The sequence below is a fragment of the Lichenostomus cassidix genome, chromosome 3 (assembly GCF_008360975.1).
Source record: "Lichenostomus cassidix isolate B80296 chromosome 3, HeHo_3.0, whole genome shotgun sequence".
Taxonomy (NCBI): domain Eukaryota; kingdom Metazoa; phylum Chordata; class Aves; order Passeriformes; family Meliphagidae; genus Lichenostomus; species Lichenostomus cassidix.
In genome coordinates, this window is record NC_139483.1 from 77309832 (window position 1) to 77328430 (window position 18599).

At 41.1% G+C, this 18599-nt stretch overlaps 1 protein-coding gene across 1 annotated transcript; it reads left to right on the forward strand.

The window, feature by feature from the left end:
- Nucleotides 1-5272: 5272 nt before the first annotated feature.
- On the forward strand, nucleotides 5273-18584 carry GJB7 (gap junction protein beta 7). The gene is made up of 2 exons (XM_085056388.1): nucleotides 5273-6741; nucleotides 12097-18584. Exon 2 carries the CDS (start codon nucleotides 12123-12125, stop codon nucleotides 12915-12917), a length of 795 nt encoding a protein of 264 aa, XP_084912514.1. The 5' UTR covers nucleotides 5273-6741; nucleotides 12097-12122; the 3' UTR covers nucleotides 12918-18584.
- Nucleotides 18585-18599: the final 15 nt, after the last annotated feature.

Here is an 18599-nt window from a genome sequence, read left to right on the forward strand (position 1 = left end):
ATCCATTAAGGCTTATGAAGTTGTTTGGCATATTTTATAGGAGAGACTCTATAAAGTGTAGAATAGTAAACATCTGTGGTATTTCTGAGTCACCCATCCTCTTAATATCTGAATATCTCTCCTGAAAAAACAACCACACAAAAAACCCTTCCTTTTTTAAACCTGAGGCTGTTACTGAGATTTATTTCCCTTTCAAATAAATTCCTTTGGGATTCTGCATTCAGTACTGTGCTTTGTGCCATAGCCATTCACAACCTGACAGCAATTTCTGCTTTTCTTGAGACTCACATGTGCTTATCATTTGAGCTGCAGAAGAGCCTCTGTAGAGCACAGAGCAAAGCCGGTGCTGTGCCCCACAGACATGGTTAGCATGCGACAGCCACGCTGATGCAGTCCGGGGAGCAGCACTGTGCCTCCTGCCTTTGCTGATTGACCTCACAGCTCCTGCGTATTTCAAGCACTGCACAAGAACAGAGCTTCACATTGTCTTCAGAATAAAGATAGCGTGCCTCAAGCTACTGATAAGCTTATCCCTTGCTTTAGAGACAGTTACAGAGCTGTTGTGAACAGAAAAAATTCTTTGTGCATCTACACTAGGACTTCAGCACTGGCATGACTTGCAGTGAGAGGGGCAACTACCATCACATTTTTGTTAGAGTTTTGATATGTGAATGTGAAGTTCACATTTTAAAATTATTTTCAAAATGTTTTACAATAGAGTTTCACAATATTTTAATTAGAGTTGATAACTGGGACTTTTTTTTTTTCACTGAACAAGTCTGGGGTAGAAGGGAAAGCAAAAATTAATAATTAGAAATACTTCTTTCCTCCTTGCTGAAAGCTAGTGATGAGGGTAACCATTGTTGCACTGAAATAGTATAGCCATATTGAGGGCATAAGAAACAAACAGACCAGCCAGACAGGGGTGGCATTGAGGGTATAGAGGGTTTTCTGTGTGGTTGTTGCTCTGCTCATGTCAGTCTCAAGAGTCCTTATGCTGATTTTCAGCAGCTTTTGCTCCTTTGTGTTGTTCCCATTGAAAGAAAGCTGTTTTCAGACAGCAGCATGCACTGTTTGGGACCCTACCACCGACAATCCAAAAGAGTTTTAAGGCAATATGCATTTTAAAAGCAAAAATCTCTTAGTGCAAATCTTCTGTGTTTCATAACATTATGTGTATGTCTTCTATAATACTTGTTCACCAGCCGTGTCTCTGTGAGACAAACAAATCACCCAGCCGTGCTTTCCAGCAAAGATTAAAGCAATTGTTATTCTTCAAACACTGATCAAGCTTATAAATCTTTTTCAACTGAATTCAGTATGGAAGGAAAAAGGCACTTAGGCTTGGCTTTCATTTTTGACTGGGTAAATTGGTTCTGACTGGGAACAGAATATCAAAACTCAAAGCATCCCCTCTGGAAAGAAAAAGCTGGTTTCTACTACAAAGAAAGAACAGAGAAACACATGCAGCCCTGAATTTTCTCGCTACAACAATACATAGCCGGATACCTTAGAGTGGGGTTTAAAGACAGATTTGAGTTCAGACTGCATTTCCAAAAAGGAAGGGCAAGGGGAGACGGCTTTTCACTTGTAATTGCTCTGGACTTCCTTGCATGCAATGTCAAAATTGCTCAGCCTTGAAGTATGCCAATATTGTTCCCTGGTCTTTTGCCAGAAAAGAAAAAAGAGTAAAGTTTACTTTTCAGTTGGATGGGTGAGGCAGTCTAATGTAAGCAGGGCAATGCAGTTGGGAAGGCAGATGGAAGAGGAGGCACAGACCAGGACTAACCCCTGCCTCCGACACCAGGACTCCCAATCAGTTTAAGGCTGTAAGAACTTAAAATCCTTCTAAGTGCCCTTTCTAATGTAGGCACCCTTTCTAATCTCAGGCACGAAACACAGCTCCTAAGAAGACAACAGAGGGTAGAAATTTCACTGTTTCAACAGGACAAACTCTGTTGTAAAGGGCTCTGACACACAGTAATCTGGAACTCTTCATATTTTCTGCACCTTACAGTTGTCTTTTAATATATAAAAACCACCACATAGAATAATAGAATAATTAAGGTTCGAAAAGGCCTCCAGATCATTGACCCTGAGATTAGCTTAGCTGGTTAGAGCATGGTGCTGGTAACACTGAGTTTGTGGCTTCAGTCCCTGTATGGGTCATCCACTTAAGAGCTGGATTTGATGATCCTTGTGGATCCCTTCTGGTTTCTGTGATCTGTGAATCCAGCCTTTGACTGAACACTGCCGTGCCCATTAAACCATAGCACTGAATGCCATGTCTAGTCGTTTCTTGAACACTTCCAGGGATGGTAGTGTTGATTGTTGAACCTTATAAAATTGGCCTCCGCCTGTTGATCCAGCTTGTCCAGATCCCTCTGCAGATCCTTCCTACCCTCAAGCAGATCAACACTCCCACACAACTTAGTGTCATCCACAACCTTATGGAGGGTGCACTCTATCCCCTTGCCCAAATCATTAAAAAAGGTATTAAACAGGCCTGACCCCAGTTCTCATCCCTGGGAGACATCCCTAGTGACTAGATGCCAACTCGATACAGGACCATTCACCACCACTCTCTGGACCTGGCCACTCAACCAGTGTTAAACCTGGAGAGGAGTGTGCCTGTCCAAGCCATGGACTGCCAGTTTTTCCCGAAGAATGCCCTGGGAATGCATTGTCAAAGACTTTGCTGAAGTCCAAAGTTCATCTACAACCTTCCCCTCATCCACTGGGTGGGTCACCTGGTCATAAAAAGAGATCAGGTTGGTCAGGTAAGACCTCTCTTTCCTAACCACATGATGGCTGGGTCTGGTCCACTGGTTGTCCTGTATGTGCTGCATGATGGCACTCAAGATGATCTGTTCCATAACCTTCCCCAGCACTGAGATCAGGCTGACTGGCCCATAGTTTTCTGGATGCCCCTTCCAACTCTGCATGTAGATGAGTGTCAGTCACATTGGCCAACCTCCATCCCACTGGGACCTCCCTGATTAACCAGGGCTCGTGACAGATAATGGCAACCTCTTCAGCTCCCTCAGTACCTTTGGATGAATTCCATCTGGTCCCACAGACTTTTGAGAGTCTAAATGGCTCAGCAGTCCATGAACTACTTCCTCTTGGGGTGCAGGGGATCTACTCTGTTCCCTGTCCCTGTCTACCAGCTCAGCAGGTTGGTTGCCCTGAGGATCACTGGTCTTTCTATTGAAGACTGAAGCAAAGAAGGCATCAAGTATTTCAGCCTTCTCCTCATCCTTGGTAACAATGCTCCCCTCTGCAACCAATGAAAGATGGATATTTCCCTTGGCCCTTTTGATGTTGTTAATGTAATTAACTTTTTATTATCTTTCACAGCAGTGGCCAGATCAAGTTCTAGCTGAGCTTTCACCTTTCTTTTTTTCTCTCTTCATGACCTAATGACATCCTTGTATACTTCCTGAGTTGCCTGCCCCTTCTTCCAAAGGTCATAAACTCTTTATTTTTCCCCAATCTTTAGTCAAAGCTCCCTATTCAGTCAGGCTGGTCTTCTTCCCCACCGGCTTGTCTTTAGTGCATGGGGGTGGCCTGCTCCTGTACTTCTAAGATTTCCTTCTTAGATTATGCCCAGACTTCATGGATCCCTCTGTTTTTAAGGGCTGTTTCCCAAGGTACTCTCTGAACCAGTGTCATGAACAGACTGAAGTCCACTCTCTGGAAGTCCAGGGTAGAGGCTCTGCTGATCCCACTTCCTTACTTCGTCAAGGATCAGAAATCATCATTTTGTGGTTGCTGTGCCCAAGACCGCCACCGACCACCACACCTCCCACCACACCTCCCACCACACCTCCCACCACACCTCCCACCAGCCCTTCTCTGGCTCACTTACCAGCTGTGTCAGAAAGTTACCTTCCACACACTCCAGGAATCTCCTAGTCTGCCTGCTCCCACTGTGATGAGCTGCCAGCAGACATCTGGGAAGGATTTTGTTACCTGCAGTCCAGCTCCAAGCTCTGGCACCTTCAGTCACCCTCTTGAGGCATCAGCTTCTCTGGGGACAGTGCCAAGGTACAGATTCAGGCACACGTGTAAGGCTATGTGATAGCTTCTTTTCTGTAAAACTACACATAAAGTAACATTCACATATAATTCCTAGATAAAAGCCACAGTAAGTTTGAGCTAATTAAATTATACCATGAATAAATTATATTGTGAAGAATTCATTAAAGAGGCAAGGAGTTCAGTCCTTCTGCTTATTTTGTAACATTACTATAGCCACATCCCAGGTAAAAATAGCCATGAAAGCATTGGTGCTTGATGAGATGCATCAGGCAGGATATAAACACTCCATTGCTTAGTTATTAAAAGTAAAGTTACAGGCTTCCTGTTGGGGAATGGTTGTGCTTCCTAGGCCAATGTGGGAACTGATTAACAGATACAGTAAACAAAATAGATTTCAATAACAAACCCCAGGCTTCACTTGCTTGGGAGAAACACTATTTTAAAATTGCAAGAGAAAGGCTTTTCTGAACATTTGTGTAATGCATTGTTAGGAGTTGTGTGTGCCTAAAAGAGTATTTGTGTTTTGTGGACAGCTGACTTGCCCAGGAGAGCACAAAATGCAAATCTGATGTAAAATGTCAAAGAGCAAACAGGGTGTGAGTTAAGGCTCACAGCACACATCTTCAGGCTGTGCTACTGTGCATCTGTGAAAATACAGAGTGCAGCATTTGAGCTGATGCTGATGAGTGCTCAAAAGATGTAGATAAATCCTATGACTTCAAATAAATGCCACAGTTTCCTCATATCTTTCTGATGATACAAGATGCTTTATGGCTCTGGTTTGAGCTGTGTGCCAGCAGAGATGATCAGGTTTCACTCATTTAGTTTCTATTCCCTAGGAGATAAGCAGTTCTGTTTTCCAGGCTTAAAGCAGTAACTCCCTTTCTGAGAAATGAACTGTTGATTGTTAATTCCACTAGAAAGCTGGGATCCAGCTGTAATTGTTCACTGATACACAGGTAAGTTAGAGTTTATTCTTATAAAATACAGTTTCACTGAATGAGAAGTTGATTTTCTAATGTTAATAGGCTTGATAGTAGCCTCATGCAAGTGTCCCATCAGCCAGCATAAACCATGGATATAATCCTCTTTTTGTTGCACTGTTGCAGTACTTTATAAATACTACATAGTTAAAAGCTGTGTGATGTGGCTAGTGACAGTTGCTTATCCAAGTGGAAATCTTTTGACTATGTAATTTCTTTTTTATTTTACAAGTCGACTTTAACAGTAGCCTGAATGGAGGAATATTACATATTAATGTTGAAGATCATTTGCTGTAGAGAGAGTTTTTTGGTTTACATCAGAAGAGCATGGGAGAGATGGGTTATCTGTTTGGCATGAAGGTGGTGAGAAATGCAGCCATAGTCGTGGAGGTGAGATATGGAGGACATCACGACCTAAAAAAAAATATTAAGTAATTTTGGTGATTTCTGAGCTTAATTTTTTAAAATTACGTAGTTTATCAAATAACAAAGAAAATAGTGAACCATTTCTGCCCTTTCAAAACTCATTCATTGCTGCAGAGAAGAGACCACAGCAATTAGGAGCTGGCAAAACTTTACACTCAGCAGCTGCTGTTTTTTTAAGTGGTGTTTGTAGTTTCCCTGAATACAAAACAAGATGGGATTTTGCCATAGTTTAGAAATTATGTTTTCAGAGAAATGAATGTTTGGCAACTAAGATCCTGAAGCCCAGAAAGGAAGGAGATTTGTCCCAAGCCACTGCAGAAGCCTATGCCAAATTCAGGTGTAAAAACCAAATCAACCAGCTCCAGTATTTTGCTAAATGACAAGCTGAGCCCTCTTCCCTCTAGTGTTTTCTTTTCCTTCATATAGCTGGCTGACAAATAAATACCTAGGCTAATGTTTTCATACACCACATACATGTTTAAAACAGTAGTTATTTCTTCTTTTAATATCACGGTAACTAGAGGTTTATCTCCCAATGGACTAAAGGGCTTATTTCTTGCTCCAAGGAGTTAAAAGTTAATAATAGGCATAGAATAGTGAGAGGTTAGAATCAGTGAGCTAAGGTAGGTGAAAGCAAGGGACTGGGCTGTGAGAGACCATGGTTCTTGTCTTAGCTCTGCCTCTGATGTGCTGAGTGATGCTGGATAAACCACATCTACCCCTTTACAGCACATGTTTTCTCTGTCTAGATTGACACTATTTGTAGGAGAGGATGCCCTTTCCCATTACCTGTTAATGAAGGGTTCATATCAATGAATTTCATTCTAAAGTGTCTACAGTGTCTACTTTTTGTCTGGCCATGAGAGAAGAGCAAGCTATTGCCAGTATGTTTACCTCTGTCGTCTGGGGGACTCCACTTCTCCTGGAAGTATCTGAAGGATGAAATAGGTGGGAAACCTTTGGCTCACATCAGCCTGAGAACCTCAAATCTGCTGCATAACCAACCACTAGCAGTGGTCATGGCAGAAGTGAACAACCTGGCCAGAAGGGCTGTGTTTGCTCATGGGTTGTCAGGCTCTACCTGGTTTGTTTTTGAAGAGCCTTAAAAAACAAGTGTCAATACTATATTAATGTTATAGATTTACTTATTTTATAAAAAGAGGTGAGCTGTCTGAAGAAGGCAAGGTTAATTTTTATGTCCTCTGTTTTCTCTTGCTGACTCTCTCATGAAGACCTGGAGATCACCTTGGCACTCTCACCACTGAACAAGAAGCAAAGTCATTGCAAGGTGAGTGACTTGTAACAATAATTTTTCAGCTCCTATTGCAGATGTGCAACAGTTTGAACAGCTGGTGCATGTGCAGCTTTGAATCAAGTGATACTGTTCCTTGGTGTTCCCAGGAGGTCTCCTGATCCTTCCTCTTCCCTAGGGGAGCACTGGAATAGATGCAGCATGCTGAGGGGACTAGTGGTGCTTCCATCAACTTAAGAACAGACTGACCTGCTAGGAACAGTTTCTACACAACTAAGCCTTCTTAGGGCCAGAGAACAAAGCAAATTGGTGTTTCTCAGCCTGTGGACCTCACACCTCTGGTAGTCAGTAAGAAAGCAGTAGGCAGTCCATGAAACAAAGACTCAGCAACCATAAAATGGATGCACACCTCCTTATATCAACAAACAGAAAAGATAAAGGGAAAATGCAGTTACTAAATGCACACCTGAAGTTAAGCTTGATTATCTGTTTGGTTGTTTGTGGAAACCATTGCTTAGTACTTGTTTTTCTTTTCCTCATAACACTGGGACAATCCTTGGTGTTTGGAAAAAAAAGTGTCGTGATGATGTTTTGATTAAAGTGTAAAAAAAAAAAAAGGAGAGAATATACTTTAAAGATTGTTACCAGCTCTGCATTTTTATGATCATTTATCTTCCTCTGTGATTTCTACTTCTGCTCTCTTCTTTATAATTTTTGCCACTATTTACAGTGCTCCTTCTTCCTGTTATAAAAAAATAAAAAAAGGATAAGTTGTAGGTGCAGCAAATACTCCCCAGCAATGTTTAGATCAGAAAAAGGAGCTCTTCTGTCTCTCAAACTGTGAGGATAATTTAGCTTGCTTGTACAGAATTGATAGATCCACTGTTCAGAGGCTTATGTTCTTTCTCTTATTTCTCACTGTTCCATCTCCATTTCCCATAGTACTGTGCCTTCTTCCTGTAACTTGCCAGCTTTTTGAGCTCCCAGTTGCCTGCCCTCTTTGTGCCTCTAACACATAAGATGCTTCCCCACTGCCTCTCCAGTTACTGTTTGTTCTTGCATTTTCTTCTTTCCCTGCCCTCCCCACCGCCATTTTCCTCCACACAAAAATACCTTTTCTGCTTTTAAAGTAATTAAATTAGCAGAGCTGATTGAAATCTAGGTGAAGTAATTCTCTGAGCACTGTGCTTTTCAATGGATACATTACTCAATGCACATTAGCCAACCTCCTGTAGGCCTCAGTGAATGACAGAAATGAATATTTGATGAATATATTCAACAACAATAGCATTATTCAAACACTTTACTCAATAAAGTACATTCAGCACACTCAGAAGTTAATGGTGCATTCAGGTTACTGTTTGCTCAGCAGAACACGTGCCCAGCCCCAAGGGGGCAAACAAAGTCACCGATACATGTCAGGGGAACGGGGCGGGGGTGGGAAGCCTCTTCTGGTTATTTGTGCCTCTCGTGAGCAGCACAAAGTATATGTATATGTTGGTGGGGGGGTGTTTAAATCACATCTAGGGAATAAATTATGTATGTGATAAGGAAGAGAGATTACTTCCTCTATTTCCTGACTGGCAAATTTTGTTTTCATGCTTATAACTTGTACTTCAGCTAGAAATGAGTAAACCAAATCAACATATTTCTAATCTTCAGCTTTTCTTCAGACTGGGGAGTGCATGTGTGTATTGAGCAGAGGGTTGAAGTGAATCTAACCTCAAATCCCCTCTTTTCACTTCTTGCTCCATTCAATGTTTCCTTGTGGACTTGGTGCAAATAATCTACTGTTTAAGACTCTCTAATGCCTGCTTTGTAATTTCTAGTAGAGGCCAAGTTTCCTTTGTGGTTTTTATGTCCACAGTACCAAAGAGATTCCCCCTTTAACGTTTTCTGTAACTTTTTAAAAACTTAAAGTCATTACATTTTTAGTCTCAACATTGGACATTACCCCAACAGAAACTGATGTTATCTGCATTTCCCACAACCTACTCAATTTCTTTAGCCAGCTTCCCTTCTTCACACCCTTTGTTTCTTTCTGCACAAAATGAGCCTCATCCAGATGTTAAGGCTGAAATCTCTCCTTGGCTACAAGGATTTGGATCACACTTTGCCTCTCTTGTCCTCAGGTTAGCCAGAATACAATTTTGCTAAAGCATCATGCCCTGACACTACTCAGCATCTGCTGCTGTGTGTACTGCCACTTCTTGAAGTTACAAAACCTCATACCACTGACATATTTTTCCTACTGCTTTGTTGTGTGCTCACTAGATGGGTTTTTTTTGTTGTCTGAATCCACACCTTGCTCTGAATTTCATATAGCCCACTTAATGTATTTGTCTTCTCTAGCCTCATCTAACTTAACCCCTCATCAATCTGTGCCTATGCTGTCCCATGAAGTCAATTTTCTCTTGTTTACCTGTTGAGTAACTCCTTATCCTTGAAGCCAGTCTTATTTTTTCTGTTCCATATGTTCTTTCCAATGCCTCAGTGAATTAATTGTATTTTTAAACGATACAAAAGCATCAGTTAACATCCACATCTATAGCAACAGTGGTGCATAAAGCAAACAAAGCCTTTTCAAAGCACATTTGCAGCTCCTTTGAGCAGAGGAGCTGGTTACAACCCAAACAATAGTATGAAACAAGCTCTGTGGCCCTTTAGGCTTGAAACTGAAGGTTGCTCTCTACAGCCATTTCTGATTATCAAGTGAAGGCTGCAAGTAGAAAAAAAATATGGCCAAAGTTCTGCAGGCTTCTGGCTGCAGAAGCATTGCTGGCCACAAGACTTGCCCTGCAGTCCTCCAGTAAATTTCAGTTTCTCTTTGACAGGGCACACAATCTAGGAACCATCTTCAGTTCTATGGAATCCCTGATGCCTCATTACCAAACATCTAGGTAGCAGAATGTGTTGCTGTCTTTCAAATTAGCTGTGCAGGGATTTAATCCATCCAGTCTTCTGGCTGGTTAGAATTTGCCCCTTGCTCAGGATCTGTTGGAGATTTTAGTCAAATTTTTGATATCTACTTTCACTGGTCAGGACTTTGTTTTCTCCTTCATACTGTTCTTCTCATTGTGGGATTGAAAAAGAAAGTGTAAAGTTTTTCTTTTCTAATCCCTCTTGTTGCTCAGGTAAGGAATTAGCAGCTCAACTTTGGGAAAAAAGAGACCTCAAGGTAAATTTCTCAATCTATATTTAGATATTTCCATGGCCTGATTTTCACCAGTGTTGGTTCCCACTGATTTTTGTCCCTTGGTGGTGACCCAGTATATCTTTAATTTCTGTTCTTCTGGAGACTCAGAACTGGTGTATCTCCAGCCATGGATTGATAGGTGACATCAGGTTTTTTACATTAGAAACGGATGGTGCAGCTCTAGTGGCCATGAGCAAATGCCCCCTTGCAGCCGTACTTGTTTACATGGAATAACATTCAGTATTCCCTCCAATAGTCCTCGTCCACATCTTAAAGGCTTAGGAAAGGCCTCTTGAGATTTTCCTTCAAATCTCTTCCAGAGGACAGCTCATCTATAAGACACACAACACACACGTGCTAACATTCACTCTTGCTCAGTGAATGCTTTGTTTCCTTGCCCGTGATTTATTACATAGTGGTATCTTCATGTTTGCTGTTCAGCTCCTTTGAGACTATTGTGACTGTGTGTTACTTACCTAGAAAGCATTAAAGCCCTGAAGCTGATGTCTTCAAAAGTTTGATTTAAACTTCTGTTTGGACTCTGTAGACGTGGAAGACAGAAATAGCTCTTTAATGAAAAAGTAACCACCCTGCCAAACATATTTAAAAACATAGGAGCATATGTCTGAAAGGATTTAAGCTGATATTTCCCTGTTACCTTTTTTATCTGCAGCATAAAGGAGTAGCTTGGCAACCATTTTTCCCAGTATAAATCAGCAATATATTAATTTCTGCAGCTGTCCCTCACCTCCTCAAATGAGCCCTCAGGTCTCATGGTAGCAAAGCAGGAATATCCAAGTAACCTTGCTTCCCAGCAGAAATCTGGCCATAGGCAGAGGGTATGAAGGCTGCGGAACTGAGGAACAGCAAAAGAAGTACTGAGCTTTCCATCTGTGTTGAGCTTTACAGTACCACAGAATCATTTAGGTTGAAAAAGACCTCCAAGATGAAGTCCAACCTTTGACCAATTTCCACCTTGTCAACTAGACTATGGCACTAAGTGACGTGTCCAGTCATTTCTTAAGCACTTTGAGTGATGGTGACTCCACCACCTCCCTGGGCAGGTCATTCCAATGCCTGAAAACCTTTTCCATGAAGCTTTGTGATGCTGTGGCCTGATTACTATTTGTACTCAAACTTGCTAGTAGAGGAACTTGTTCATTACATCAGCAGTACCTGCAGCTACAGCAGCATCAGTGGGATGCATGTGCCACTGCAGCCACAGTGGCTAGGCAGAGCCTGCAGAAGTAGATGGGATGAGGGCATTAAATGACAGAACACAAAGATGGGGAAGCTTCTAAATTCCCTGCTCGCTTCATGTCTTCCAGCCAGTCTGTGTCCTGGGAATACATCCACTTTTTGCTCTTACAAAACAAAGGAGGTTGATATCCTCAAAGATCCGCTCAGACCTGGAGGTGGGGCCAGGTGCACAGGTGACTGTATATTCTTGGTGGATACCTCAGGTCTTCTTTTGAGTCTGACGAGTCTCACTGCCAGTGGCTCCTCAGGCAGCTCTTCCAAAAGAAGCATTCCAGAATTAGGACAGGGGAAGACTTGTGTGGATTAGAACCTATAACACAAACACACACACACACACACACACGTATTTTGAGGTAATAAGAAATAAAACAAAATCCAATGAAGCAGGAACAGGTTTAAAATATTGCACAAGTTTACCCAAAAGTTAGACCACAGACAAAAAAAAATCAATTTGCATTTTTGTAGTAAACATATTATGGGACACTTGCCTCCTATGCATAAATTTGAAAGTGAAATCTGACTTGACTGTATGTTGTATTTGCATAACTTACAGGGCTAAGTTGAGTGTACTTTCGTGGTAGTGTCAGCCTGAACTTGACAGAGAAAGCTCTACCTGATAGTCAGAAGACCCTCAGGGAGAACAGGCACATTTCTCATATAGGACAGCTTAACAGAATGATTAGACTTCAGCCTAATTGAAAAAATGTATTTAAAAAGCAAATAAATTTTGTTTAATAGCTTTAGAATGTATCAGAATTACTAAATTATCAGGAATAAGAACAACTTGTTCTTATTTAAATGCTTATTAATTTAAAATTACTTTTAAATGCTTAATAATTGTTTCAGCTACTGGTTATATTTCATGTTGAATGAATGTCTCATTTTTCTTCACACCTGAGCAAGCATCTCTCTGATCTTGTGTTTCTTTGATATAGCATTTCCTTCCTTCCTTGAAGAAAAAATGAGCTGGGCATTCCTACGTGATCTGCTGAGCGGAGTAAATAAATACTCAACAGGAATTGGAAGAATTTGGGTAGCTGTCGTGTTCATGTTCCGCTTACTGGTTTATGTTGCTGCCGCAGAAAACATCTGGAAACATGAACATGATGAATTTGAGTGCAATATCAAGCAGCCTGGTTGTGAAAATGTCTGCTTTGACCATTTTTTCCCTGTCTCTCACATCAGACTTTGGGCTTTGCAATTAATCATGGTCTCCACCCCTTCACTCTTGGTTGTCTTTCATGTTGCTTACAGAGAGAACAGACAAAAACACCACAACCAGAAATTTTATAGAAATCCAGGAAAGATAGACGGTGGATTGCTGTGCACTTACCTAATCAGCCTAATTTTAAAAACAGGACTTGAAATAGTTTTTCTTGTTCTGTTTTATAAATTGTACAATGGATTCAAAATACCACATCTTGTAAAATGTGACATAAAACCATGTCCCAATACCGTAGACTGTTACATTTCCAAACCCACAGAGAAGATGATTTTCCTCTATTTTCTGGTGGCAACTTCATGCCTATGCATCATATTAAATCTAAGTGAACTGAGTTATCTGATTTTCAAATACTCCATAAAATGTTATCTGAAGAGACATATGAAGAAACAGCAAGCCTCAAAACATGCTTGCTGTGAATCAGAACTCATCAGGTACAACAGAGCAGCAGCTGCAGGACAATTGCACAACAGCTCCTCATCTTTGCCTCTGAATACGCAAGATGAACATGAAAAATGTTCCCCGCTGACTTGAAAGAAGGCTGGAGACCACCCTCCCATTACACAAGCTGTTTTTGACAAATTGCTTTTCCAATCAGTGCTTTGCAGAACCAAAAGGATAGTTCCATAGGAAATAGTTTCTCTATTACTTCTCCATTACTTGAGCTGATAAATTCAGTTACATTATGTATGTCGTACATAGAATCATTGAGATCTTTTCATGTTGAAACAAGGAATGTAGAAGTCTGAGATTTCCATGAAGCTTTAATATAAACACAGATGCTTATAGTAAATCATGCAGAAACAATTGTTCAAACAGTTGTGTACTGAATATTACACAGAATTACTTTGGTACAAGCAAAAAGAGGCTTTTTATATGCAGAGATAGGAAGAACTTGGTACTGATTAAGATGAACATTAAGGGGATATACAGCATTTGTCAGGTGGGTGGATGAGGTCTGGTAACTGCTGAAATGGCAATGGGAAAGTGCTGGCATAGAGTGACTGCTGGTGCCTTGAAGTGAGCTGGATAGGCATGAGTTCATTCCACTGGACTACTACAAAACATCTCAAAAAAAGAAAAACTAACAAGAGGTAGATGCATCTGGTTTAGCCCATGGTGATAAAGACAGATTTGGTTATTTAGCTGTTTGTGGAGCACTTCTTTCTGGAATTATTTGAGCTCTTACAGTTTTTAGGCTAATAATCATCAGAAAGCATCCTTTAAGAAAGGCACTTGCCCAAACTTGTGTAAGCAGCATGTACCAGGGTATAGAGTTAACTCCTGGTCACCTGCACCAAGCGTCTCCCATGTCATAAGACTTGTCTTCTTATCTGTTGTTGTGGTTGTGGCATTTAAATGGACAGCTCATTCCCACTTCCCTAGAATCTGAATAGAGAAATGCAGACTACACCATATGGCAGAACAGTAGCCAGTAGTCCCTAGTATTAAGTAGCCTAGAATCTGGTCCCTTTACTAAGGCTGAAAATACTGCTACTCCTTCAATAAATTTCTCTGCTGTAGAAGAACATGTGAAATCTAAAAATATGAAAAGCTTGCAGCAGAAACAAGGTAAAAAAAGAATAATCTATTCCCTCCCACCAAACTCCAAAGTATCTCTTAAACACCACACACCTCTGCTCTTTGTTACGTGTGTTGTTTGGGCTAACAGGAAAGGGACAGAAATTAGCTAACACGTATCTTCTGTTGGGCCCAGGCTCCTAAGACAATGAAAAGTAGTGCCTTAAAAAACTTATTTCAGGGTAGTGCTCTCTTTCTGTTGCTGGAATGAAAGACCTTGGGACATACACCCAGTACTGATTTTCATCAAAATGCACTGTTTAGAGAAAAACACCAACTGAAGTGGAGCTGCCTGAATGCTGAACTAATTTGATTGTTCATGCCAGGATAAGGAGGAAGAAGCAGAAGCAAAAGCATGCTGTTTTTTTTCACTCAGGCCCCCTCTGCTCCCCAGCTTTGGTTATAAAGCATTACATTTATGAGTAGCAGTTACAGAGCGAACTTTAGGAACTAATGAACAAGCTACGAACTTTTGATGGCGATTTTCAAAGTGAGGTTTGTTGTCTTTTTTCCCTAAAATAAACCTACTTTTATAAAATATGCAAAGACATTTGCTGCTGCTGAATTTAGCAGCGACAGCAGTCCCTCAGATACCAGCTTGCCAGCTTATGGCCAGTTAGTTTTAAATCCTGAGTGATGCTGAATCAATGCTTATATAGAGACAAGGTACTTCATACAATTCAGAGCAATTTCTGTTAAACCTCATCACACACAGAATGTGGCTCATGACAGAAATGTCATGAAAGTCTTCTGCAGCTACTGGACAAAGTGCACCAAAGAGTTCATGAAGCAAAACCACTAGGCATGAACCCTGTGCAACTGCAACAGCTTAAGTAACTGACAACGAACCCCAAAATTATCTTAGCCCATCTACATCCTCATGGATAATTTTAAGACAAGGGCAACACTATCTAAGAAAAATATTTCCAAAATATCTGGGTTTTAATAATTAAGGACAGATTTTTAAGGGCACATTAATGAAAAAATATTTACTCATTGCTTTTAAAGTAAGGTTTATTTGAGAGAAAATGAAGAGAAGCAAACACAGTTTAGCCAACACAGGTTTCTGATAAAATTAGTGCATTAGCTGCTCTCTAATAAAAAAGTTTATTAAGTCAGGGCTTGAAGGGTTTTGGAGCATCCCCTAAAGCTCTGTGCCTGGTCAGAGATTCCCACTTAGACCAAAAATTTTCCCATGAAACAAGAACTCTAATTCTTTGGAATGTATATTCAAAGTTTTATTTTCAATTCTATCTTCCAACAGCCAAGAAATGATAAATTTCAAAATCAATGTTTTGAGTCTTGGAGGATAATTCAGTTTTGACAAAGCCAGTACAATGAGAAATATTCTGAAAAATTATTATGGACCAACTCCACATAACCCAACTCACTTGCAGCAAATCCCCAAGTAGCCTTCACATAATGTGCTGCAAAATTTAAGTGTTTGACAGGGCTACTACTGAAAAGGAAATAACTATCACTTAACCTGAGAGAACAGATACAAATTCATCTGCTTTCTGAACCTTGCTCTTGGCAACCGTTTGGTCTTTTACTGGCTCCTTCCCTTTCCCCCCTTTTACATGCCTTTGTTCTCCAGTTTGAGTTTCACTCATCCATGCATCCCTGAAGGCATTTGCTGTTACATTTTTGGTTCAAATGAGTTTACAGGTTTGGTCCCAAAACTTCTGAGTGACTCAGACAACATTTTAAAAAATAGAACTCAAGTGCTGTTCCAAAAGGATATTAGCAACCGATAGGAAGTTGATCTGAGCCCATACTGTAAGGGAGAATTAACATGATCGCTGCATGCACATTCATACAAAAATATTTACCTCATTTGTATTTCAAAACATCCCTGCAAACATCAAAAGATCTGTGTCCTACATAGATTCTCATTTTCTTTAAAAACCAAGTAAGCTTCTTGCCTTGGGACAGAAGTTTGAAAAAAAGACACAGAAAAAGTATTTCCCTATTTGCTTATAGCTTCATCCCTCTATTCCCTTCTCCTGTACCAGTGACCTCATTTCCCACCCCTTTATTCGTATTGCCACCATACCAAGGCTCCAGGTTGTGCTGAGCAGGGCATGAACAGGAGCTTCTCCAGCTCAGGGATATCAATCCCAGGGTAGCCTGTCCCTGCCCACACAGGTGGGAGCCCCAGCCAACTAATTCTTTGGCACAGAAACTAATTGCAACAATTAGCCAACTACTCTCCCCTCACCTGATCCAGCAACTGATTCCAGTGTTACCTGTACAAACATTGCTCACTTTCTATCCAACGGCCGCAGACCGAATGTTCCAGTGTAATGCTCTAGAATCCACAGTCCCCCCATCCTCCTGAGGACCACCCTGAAACATGTGGGGACAAACCCACTATTCTTATTTACACTGAATTAGGGCTCAGGTAATAGCAGATTTCTTTATAAACATAGCTGAGCACCAGAGAGGCTGACTGTCAGTTTAAAGGCGTCTTTCCATCACATAACAGTCAATACTCTGCATCCAGACAGACTCCTTGATTTGGTTACTTCTACATCAGCAACAGCTGTTGCTTTAGTCAGCACATTCCTGATGGCAACAAGGGGCTTAAAAGAAAATGTCTTTGCTTGAATGCTCCAGTTAATGGGGGACAGCTCTCGAAAGTAGAGACACAAAGGAGAAGGACAAGGCAGAAGACAGAGAAGGACTGGGCAGTAGGGCTGACAGCACCTGCAGGGCACCTGCGGGGCAGGCTGAAGTGCTGCTGGTACAACCAAGCTCAGCCACCTCGGAGCCCCATCTCACCCAGCAGCCCAAAGGGCTACGGTGGGGCTACAGGCTCCAAAGAAGCTGCCCATCCAGGCATGCTCTGCTGCTAGGGTGGGAGGTTTTCTGTATCGCCCAAGGTTAAACATCTAAATACAAATTTCCTTGGGAGTTTCTGTAGGTGGCAATACCAAATTGGTGTGCCCTCTGCAGTCTGTGACATTTTTAATCATACCCTTTGGTACCCCACTTTCAAGTTCAAAATATTTTTTTTAAAAAGGATTAACAAACCCCAACCTAGCTTACCTGTTGGACAGGCTGTCAGTAACAACCCAAAAGGGAGGGTGCCAAGGAAGGTACTAATTATATTGGTATAGCACCTGCTTTAACTGGATTGATTGGGATGAGACAGTATTAATATTTTATTCTCAGAAACTCGGATCCAAATCAGAAATTACTTCCTGGATATTTATGACATTGGAATTTTTATCTTTTTTTTTTTTTTTCAATAGCATTCTAGTATAGCACTGTGTAGCTAAATAGTTGTATGCTATTCTCAGTCCAAGAACTGCAAATGATACAGTATCAGTCATCGGGAATGCTGAAACTATTCAACTTACACAACACAAACATTCTTCTAAAGACTAACAGTTGCGAGGTCTGTTGACAGTGATTGCAGTAGATAGGTACAGCTGAAAACAAGAGAATTCAGGTGAGCTTTGTGGATCCTCTCCAGAGGATCTCTGCCCTCTTCTCCCCTGAAGAAGTTCCCTCTACAATGACCGTGGCTGGTATCCAACAGCAGCTCCATCCAAGGGGACCAGTGGCCTCGGGCAGGTAGAACATGGCACCATGTACTTGTAAAAATTACAATGATCTCTCCTAGAGTCAAAATGCAAGGGTTTATTTTGGTTTTATCATTCTCAGACTGCACCTTTGATTTACTAACTTGGTATAATTATCAGTTTAGTCACTTGGGAGGGGTGGAAAGCAAGAGGAGCCGATGGGCTCTGTTCAAATGGAAGCACGGGCTTTCTGCGAAGGTAACCAATTTAGCACCATGTAGCAAACCAAGGGCTGTGCCCAAGGTGAAATGCTGTTGCTTTTCCGCTGTTTCATACATAATCCTCACTCTTGCAACAAGTCACTTCATTTGGTTGTAGGAAGGTGCCCTCTGCACTGATATTCAGGAATTGTCAGAGATTCCAGGTGAATAGCTTACGAGCAATCAAGTGTAGCATTTAATGCAAAGCTTTACATCGCAAGACAAGTTCATAGAAAAAAAAAATCAAGCCAATCTCACCCAAGATAAAGACTATTTTATATTACTGAAGGTAGGTCACATCCAGTAACGAGAATAATCCAAGAAAAATTTTTGGTACCACACAATCCAGCTGGCTGAGTCAAACATAATCATGCATGAAAACCAACACTGAAGATTCCTGGGTACGGACAGCTCCCACCAATGCATTCACACTTTTGGTTACTCAACAAACGGGATACCTGTAATTTCAGTTAGCAGCATACAGAGGAATTGCTCCAATCCAGGGCACTGCAATCAGCACCACCTCTGAGGCTCGTTCCAGTGTGGAAAAGAGAGGGTGTGAGAGTGGTGCCACATACAGTCAGCAAGAGGCAGAGGAGCGCAGAGGGAGCCTATGCCACCAATAGAGCACAACCACCGAGTTTATCTGTAAGATCACAGTCTCACTTCCCTTTCAGAAAGTGCCTTGTTTATTTAGTTTTTAACGGTATGGCATAAGGACTTGTGTATTTTATAGATAGATACCAAACTGGTATTATCAAAATAAACCATCTGTTTTTATAAACCCACTATTTACAAAAACGGTTTTTGAAGTTTTTTTGTTTTGTTTTTTTAACAAAAATTAA